The 8,665-nt window shown below is 37.4% G+C and overlaps 1 protein-coding gene across 1 annotated transcript; it reads left to right on the top strand.

Annotated features, from left to right (window-relative positions):
- The first annotated feature begins 1,830 nt into the window (after positions 1 to 1,830).
- Positions 1,831 to 4,455, top strand: LOC103930329 (ER lumen protein-retaining receptor erd-2.2). The gene is made up of 6 exons (XM_009339654.3): positions 1,831 to 2,053; positions 2,556 to 2,755; positions 3,126 to 3,266; positions 3,362 to 3,442; positions 3,861 to 3,985; positions 4,091 to 4,455. The coding sequence occupies exons 1-6, from the start codon at positions 1,831 to 1,833 to the stop codon at positions 4,137 to 4,139; spliced, it is 819 nt and encodes a 272-aa protein (XP_009337929.2). The 3' UTR covers positions 4,140 to 4,455.
- The last annotated feature ends 4,210 nt before the right edge of the window (positions 4,456 to 8,665 follow it).

Below are 8,665 nucleotides of genomic sequence, written 5' to 3'. Positions count from 1 at the left end.
AATAATTACCGAAAATTAGTTACCGTTAGCCAACTGTCTTCTTGCAGTTGCCAAAAATCGGTTCAGCAAAAATTATTGGTTGGTTCGGTTGGTAAATGGCACAACCGATGATTTGCAAATAAGCTGCAAAAACAACAGCTCAAGACTATGCACTGACCCGTACACAACAAACTAGAAAAGAGAAAAAGAAGTTGCTGCTTCAATTTTTCAATTGTAAGCCAACATAATCATGACTTAACAAATTAAAATGAAAATCAAATCAAAACTTAATATGCCAACAACAATATCAACAAACATAATTCAAATAGTTATAAGTTCACAAACTCAAAAGTCTAACTAACATGATTGTTTAAATTAAATTGTAGCAACTAATGCATAAACAAAAAACTCAAAACTCAAAAGTATGGTTCTGGTTATAAGATTCCCTTATTATAATCCCAAAACAAATAACTTGTTGTTTTGATAATGCAACATCACTGAAGTAGCAGCAACCAATGCATGTGAAATCTTTCATGAATCAATTCAATTCAATTAAAATGTTATATAAAAAAAAAGTATGATTAGAATAAGAAGTAAATAGAGAAAAAAAAAATAGGAAATTATTATTAGCACTCCAAAAATCTCATTTGGCACTCCAAACTTTTTATAATTAGAAAGAAAAATGCACTTGTGAGGAGTGTAGAATGAGATTTTTGGAGTCCTAATAATAGTTTCCAAAATATATATATATATATATATATATCGGCAGCTATGGCATAATTTCAGTATACATAATCCAATACCAAAGTCATACCATTAATTATCGGTTCGGAATAATGCCAACCGATTATGAAAAAATGCCAAAACTATACCATACCATTATGAACCAACCAGTACGGTTCGGTTGGTAAATTGGTTTATGGAAAAATTTCCCACCCCTACCTCTTGTTATGTTATCAAATATAAATATTGTACAATATACATTTTTGATAGATTTCTTCTTATTGTCACTTGATATTATAGTTTAGTGGTATTTTTTTTCACTTGTAGGTGAGAGGTCTTAGGTTCTATTTTCGCCAATTACGTATTTGAACCACATTATTATGGCTAGCCCAGTGTGAGGCTTAGCCCATTTCACCACCCCCTTAGTGTAGATAATATTGTTTGTTAAAAAAAGAAAACAAATTATCGATACTAAGGGGTGGACTTAGCTTCACAATGAGCTAGCAATAATGTGATTCAAATTCGACTTTGGCGAGAATCAAATCTAAGACCTCTCACTTACAAGTGAAGAGGAATACTTCTACACCGTAGTACTAAGTGGTTGGATATCGTATAATTTAATTTGGAAATTGTTATTGACACTTAAAAAATCTCATTTTGCACTTCAATATTTTGATAATTAGAAAGAAAAATAATAATTCCCTTTAATTTAAGTAATTAATTTCATATTTTGATTACGTTACGGTTCTGTCTGCTAAAGCAACCGAGTGTCAAGGTTTTCTCTCAAGACAGTGCCTTGTCATCCAATCCACTGACCACATGCCACATTGACATTCAACTAAAACGACATGTAAAACATGTCGTACATGTTCTTTTATTAATACCGGAACAAAAATGGTCTCTCCTTTCCCATTGCAAAACGGTGCAATTAAGAAATGCAAATCTCTCTCGTTCTCTAACTTGTGAGGGATCCTGTTTCCGCACCACAACAACACGCATTAATTAGTTTTACCTCACTTTCTGTCCTCCACATCAAACTTTCCGGGAAAATCAAGGGGCCGAGAAAATTACAAAGGGGGAAAAGAAAATCAAAAACAAAAACAAAAACAAAAACAAAAACAAAACCTCATGAGGGCTCCGAAGAGGCCGATCCACACCGTATGGACATGGGCGCGACGCCAGCCGTCCAAAGTTCAGGCCTTTCTGGCCGTCGTTTCGGGCATGGCGGCGCTGGTTCTGCTCCGATTCATCGTCCACGATCACGACAATCTCTTTGTTGCAGCTGAGGCTGTGCACTCGATTGGAATCTCCGTACTTATATATAAGCTCATGAAGGAGAAGACTTGCGCTGGTAAAGTTTCGAGCTTTCTAGGTTTTTTTTTTTAATTTTTATTTAAATGGGTGGAAAATTTGGGATTTTAAGGATTGTTGATGCAATTGATTTGTTGTTTTTTTTTTTTTTTTGGCTGATTCGACTTTGGTACTTGCTTTTCTGTTGTGGGGAATGGGGGATTATTATTATTATTATTATTATTTATATTTGTGGAATTTCGCATGCAAGGTTTCCTGTATTGGGTTTGTTTGGTTTGTGAGAAAATTGTTATCAATGGAGGGAAAATCTAGGTTTTGTTGCTTAACCAAAAAAAATCTGGGCTGGATTTATTTTCGTGAAAAAAAATCTGGGTTTTGTTGGTTGGTGATATAATTGTTTCAAAATAATTTCATAATTCTATCAGTTCAGAAATGAGGAACTAGACTAGTGTTTCTGTTCCTTGTTTTACCAACCTGTTGAATATGTTTTCCGCTATGAAACTCGTGGAAGTTTGATTGGAAAATAATGGAATTGTTTGCAGGGCTATCACTCAAATCGCAGGAATTAACAGCTATGTTTTTAGCTGTGAGATTATATTGTAGTGTTGTTATGGAATATGATATACACACCCTGCTAGATTTAGCTACCCTGGTGACGACCCTCTGGGTTATTTATATGATCCGGTTCAACTTGAAGTCTAGTTACATGGAGGATAAAGACAACTTCGCAATATATTATGTCGTAAGTTTCTTTCTTCGTCAATGTTATCTTGGTTGTTCTTTCTATTTTTCAGTGAAGTGTTATATGTGAAGGGGGATTTCTGCATTTATAAAATTATACAAAAGCATTATTTTTTTCTTTATCGCTTGAGTTTCTGTTGAAAGTGATAAACATAATTTTTGCAAATTGGAGGTGTGTGATCTTGTTAATCTGTGTTGCTACACATTGGACAATTGTAGGAACATGATTACAAGGGCAAATTGATTGACCTCCTTTTTCTGTGATGATGCATCACGAAGTTTATTCTTGATCAAAATATTAAGTTGCTTACTAGTTGTCATGAATAAGTTGCGTTCTTTCTGCTACTAATTTCTTTTTTGATTTTATGCAGGTGGTACCATGTGCTCTTTTGGCCTTGTTTATTCATCCATCAACTTCTCATCATTTGCTGAACAGGATTTCCTGGGCATTTTGTGTGTATCTGGAAGCTGTTTCTGTACTGCCCCAGTTGCGGGTCATGCAAAACACAAAGGTCAGATTTCATAGAATGAAAAACTTGAATGTTTATGGTTTCACAACTTTGACTGCTTGCTTACCTAATGGTGTATTTTATATTTATAATTTCAGATTGTTGAGCCATTCACAGCTCATTATGTGTTTGCACTGGGTGTCGCAAGGTTCCTCAGCTGTGCCCATTGGGTTCTCCAGGTTCGATCTTTATACATGGTTTATTTGTATTAGTTTGTTTTGTTTGCGGCATTTTGGAAAAATGGTTATTTTGCAAGACACTAGATGAGTTTGTGGATTGATTCCTAAACGCTGTTTGTGATGTGTTTTGAATCAATTCCCATGTAGGCACCTCGTTGGTCGGCTTTAATCTCATACTTGAAAGTAGCATATTGATCATAAGCTAGCAGTATATAACAACTTTTCCTACTTTAGTTTTTTGTAATGATGAAGTGAGACCCTTGTCGTGTCATAAGTAGCCTTTAGAAGTTGTTGTCCATCCTTTTGTGCTCTGACACTTGCTCTAGTTATATAAAAGTGTATGAGCATTTAATTGATCAAAGTCTTAGAAGAATCATACTTTCCAATTTGATCGGTTTTTGCTGAATGGCTCTAACAGGTATTAGATACTCGCGGACACTTGCTTGTAGCCTTGGGCTATGGGTTATGGCCATCCATGGTTCTTATTTCAGAAATTGTCCAGACTTTCATATTAGCAGACTTCTGTTACTACTACATCAAAAGGTTAGCCTTAAATCCATTATGTTAGTGCCAAGTTTCCTTTTCTTTTCCCAAGTGTATATTCTTTCATTCAACCTCTACATACTGTGGACATTTTTGTTTTGGCAGTGTTTTCGGAGGGCAGCTTGTCCTGCGTCTCCCTTCCGGAGTTGTATGAGTTATCTCCAGTTCTGCTTTGGTCTGCGAGCACACTGCCGTCAAAGACGTTAAAGTAGCTAGGCAATGTGGCTGGTGAAATTGTTGTTTTAAGTTCCCCTTTTTAGCTCTCCACAAAGGTTCTAAGTTCTCTCTTTTTATGAAAAAAAAAAATCATGACTGGGGATGGAGTGGGTTGTTTGTAAAGTCGGAGATGGAGTGGATTTAATTTAATATTTATAATTTAGACATGAATTTTTAGAAATCGGTTCATGGTTTTTTTATCGAGTGCTAACATTTTGCTAAAAGTTTACTATATGTTAGACTTGTTTCTTTCACCTGATGACATTGTTTTACAATATAACAATGGATAAAAGTCGCAACACAACCCAGGATCATTCCCCATCCACCATCCCCTTCCCCTTCGTTTGTCGTCATCTTGCTCTCTTCAACGATGTGCTCAAGCACATACACTGGTGTTACTGTTACGGTTGCCATAATCAGCCAGAGCGCATCTGCCCGCGTTTAGCCTCTCCGGTGACAATTCTCCGTCCGGTCCAAGATTGCTGGTACTTATGGATGGACAGCCCAAAACATCTTCATGTACTCCTCGTTGAACACTAACCGATGTTGGTACAATGATGATATGTACATTTTGGCAACAATGGCCAAACAAATTCTCTACATCGATGACTCAAAGGCCGGGAGGGGAAGAAAAGTTGTTCAAAAGATTGATCATAAAGGGGTGTGATATTCTGGAACGAGATCTTGATGACGGCAATGACGACAACTTTGTTGGCCAATAACTCGAAACTTTGACAGAAATTGGTCTAGAAACACTCCGGGATACAAATCTTGTCCAAAAACTATTTCATGTAGTTGGAGTTGCTAAAATCGAAATACTGATAGAGTCAATTACAATTGACATCGGTGATCTGCTAAGATACAATGCACCTGAGGGCCGGAATGATGATCTTGATGTACCAACCGACGAGAAGGAATGGGATACCGAATATGATGAAGGCGACGATAGTGATAATATTGATGATAGTTCCGACAAGGATTAATGTAAACTTGTGAATTAAATTCAATTTATATTCTACTTATTCTATTTTATTTTTTACGTAAATAAAATTTAACTTATTACATTTGTAATAACATGAGGGATAAATGAAAAAATTAAATAGAACTTGCACGACGAATAAATACAATTCGTCTCGCAAAGCGATTTTGCGCGACTAATAGGACTTATTTGTCGCGCAAAAATACTTTACAAGATGAACTTTATATATTCATCACGCAATTGTTATTAATTCTGACTGGCCGCCAAAATTGGGCACGTATTAAAATTTTCGAACCTCCGTGACGAACTTTTAATTGTTTCGTCGAACGAGTCCTTTTTGCGCAATGAAATTACTATATTCAACGCGCAAAAAGTTTTAAATTTAAATTGAAATGAAAGCTTGGGCAAGCGAATTAATTTTAATTTTGGAACTTACACGACGAATAATCATTATTTCATCGTGCAAAGGTTTCGTTATTTCATATTAAAGAGGCGGTGTTTTTAAATTTTCATCAAATGTTGCGCTTCATTGTACAAAGTGTATCGTATTAATCTTACAAAGGGTCCTCTTTCTTCCATTTTCTGCAAACACTCCGTCTTTGTTGCGCTCTCTCTCAAAAACACCTCTCTCTCTCTCACGCACTCTCTCTCCAAACCTCTCTCTCACGACCCCCTTTGTTTTGGGAATCCTCTGCCCCATCTTCGCCGCTGCACCACCACCTCCAATTTATAAATCCTAATTAAGGTAATTTCAATTTGTTTTTTAGTTTCTAATTTGATTTGTTGTTTTAGGGGTTAGGGGATGTATGGATTAGGGGATTACGGGATTAGGAATTTAGGGATTAGGGTTTGGGGTGAGGGTCAGATTCGACGATGGGTTAGGGTCAGGGTTGGTGTAACAACCCGTACCTAATTATTACGATTTTATAAAGTGAATTTATGAAAATGCCCTTCAAGGCAAATGCGTTGCTTTTGTTGACTGCCTTGTCGAGTTACGTAAGATTCATTTTCTTGGCGTATCCTCGTAGTACTCGTCGCTACGGACATATGGGCGCAAACGGATTGTGATTTGGAGTTATAACAAAGGAGATATTAACATTTAAAGTAGGGGGCATTTTAGTAAATTGGTTATTTTCTAGAAAGCTCCAGATTTTTGGAGCTTAATCTGGACATCCATGTGTGTGGCCTAGATTTAAAGAAAGGAAAGTTGGGCAGTGGAGATGAAATATAAAGGAGAGAAAGGAGGGAGGAACCGGACCAATGAGAAAGAAGAGAAAGAGAGAGTGACCAATGGGAAGAGAGAGCAAGGAAGGGAAAGGAGAGAGGGGAAAAGGAGAGGAACCGGCCAGGTTCCCTTCGATCGGCGACACAAGTTGTAACAGGTGGGTTCTCCAATGAATTTCACCATTTTTCTGATGAAATGGGCCAATTCATGATTTCCAATCATCAATTCTACTCTTCCTCTACCATTTCCACTTCAAATTTGAGAGGATTGGGTTTGGAATTGAAAGGTTTTGCACTAGTGGGTGCGACGGCTATGGGGTGGTGATCCACCAAATCCGAAGGTACCTCAGCCAACCACCACCATCAATTGACTTCCCTTGAGGCTTGGAACAAAGCCCATGCATTGGTTGGGGCGTCAGAGTTGTTTTGGGAGTTGTATCAAGAACACCAAATTTAAGGGTTTCCGGCAGGTTTTCATGAAATTGAGGCTTTTGCTGGCCAAATTGGCCTTAGTCATAGGTATGAAAGTTGCTCCACTCATTGAGATCTTCATTCCTGTAAAGTTTGAGAATTTTTAGAAATAGTAGAATTTTCCAATGAGTCGGGGCGGCCGACCGCCACTTGTGGTGGCGCGTGGACCAAGACATCCCCTAACCTTCCTAGGCTAAATTTTAATACCTTGATTCCATTGGTGAAGTCCGATTAATGAATTTCCGTCATTTGAACGTAGTTTCATAAAGGTCCGCCGCTTGATTATTATAGTAATCGATGATCCGACTGTTGGATCGTCACCAAAATTTGATACGTTATAATACGTAATATTTGAGGATATTAGAAACTTACGGATAGGGAATCTGATGTACAGATCTTCCCGAATAGGATATGTAAGTTATATGTTCTATTGATGAGAATTCTAAGACATGATTTGATAATTGTTTTAGGCGCCGATCATTCGTGACGCTCTGATGTTTGTGTTAGGGAGTTGTAGTGCGGACTCCAGGTGAGTGGGCTTTTGGTTTTCTATAAATACGTATATATATGTTTTCCATTTTTCCCAGAAATTGTTTTAAGTGGATTTACGTTTTAAGTGCCATGTCATGCTTGCATTTCATTTTATTATATGCATTGGTATGTATATGCATATTATTGTATGATGCTACGGAGGCTAGGTAAGTTTCAGGTGAGTACTGTATGATGTTAGTGGTTGCATTGGTTATGGTTATACATAGAGGCATGTAGAGCTCATTATCCTGCATCCTGGTGTTAGTGCTCCCGCCCGTGGGCAGGGCATAGTCCTTCATGTGATGTTCACCTCCCGCACTGCACGCTCACCTTGGATCCAAGTTTGGTGCACAGCTTTGTCATACGTACCACATTAGGTGGTTTCGACTCGTAGGTGATCCGCGATTATTCGCACAGCCTTCACGTGATTGTAGCACTTGAGCGTACTTATTTACACCCAGCCTTGTCATACAGACCACAATAGGTGGTTCCGACTCGTGTGCAGGCATATTTAATGAGCTATAGGTTTAGCCGTACAAGTCACGTTAGGTGACTCCGGTTGGCATATCATTTTACATTGATTTATTTCACCTAGCTTACTTATTTTATTGCTGAGATACTTAACATGGCATATACTCGGTTTTCACTAATCTCGAGCATGCTTTCTATATATGTATGTATTATTATTTTCTGAGAAATTATGCGGGTTTTACGGCGAGGGGCTATAACGTTTTCAAAAGGTTTTTATTAAAAACTTTATTTTCAGGCCCACTCACCCTTGTTTTTGCGCCCCTCTAGGTTTTAGTTGTTGAAAGTTCGTATTGATGAGGATTTGTGGCGAATCTCAGTATAGGTGGCTACCTCTGAGGTATGATCCTTACCCACACTATTGTACTTTACTTATGCTTTGACGTCGCGTGTGAAATGGGTTCATCCCCGCTCACGACGCACTTTTGTCTCTAGGCACTTTTAGGTTTAAATTTATTCACATTTTCCACATCATTATACTTTATGGCTTCGTCATCTTCCTAGTGTCGGTTAGCACAGCTCGATTTGGAGTCCTAGTGGACATTCTGGGTCGGGGTGTGTCAGTTGGGGTTGGGGTTGGGATTGGGATCTAGGATGGGTTTCTGGTTTTTTTTTTTCTCTATTTTTGCAATATTTTTTTTTTTTTGCGTTTTTTAATTTTTGTTAATTATTTTAATTTAGTAATTGTTAATTTTCTTATTCTTGGTTTAGGAATTTTGTTTTATTTAATA

This window comes from the organism of the source record quoted next, unplaced genomic scaffold (genome assembly GCF_019419815.1).
Source record: "Pyrus x bretschneideri cultivar Hongxiangsu unplaced genomic scaffold, Pyrus_bretschneideri_v1 Contig7, whole genome shotgun sequence".
In the NCBI taxonomy this organism is placed as follows: Eukaryota; Viridiplantae; Streptophyta; class Magnoliopsida; order Rosales; family Rosaceae; genus Pyrus; species Pyrus x bretschneideri.
This window is presented reverse-complemented; position numbering and strand designations above follow the sequence as displayed.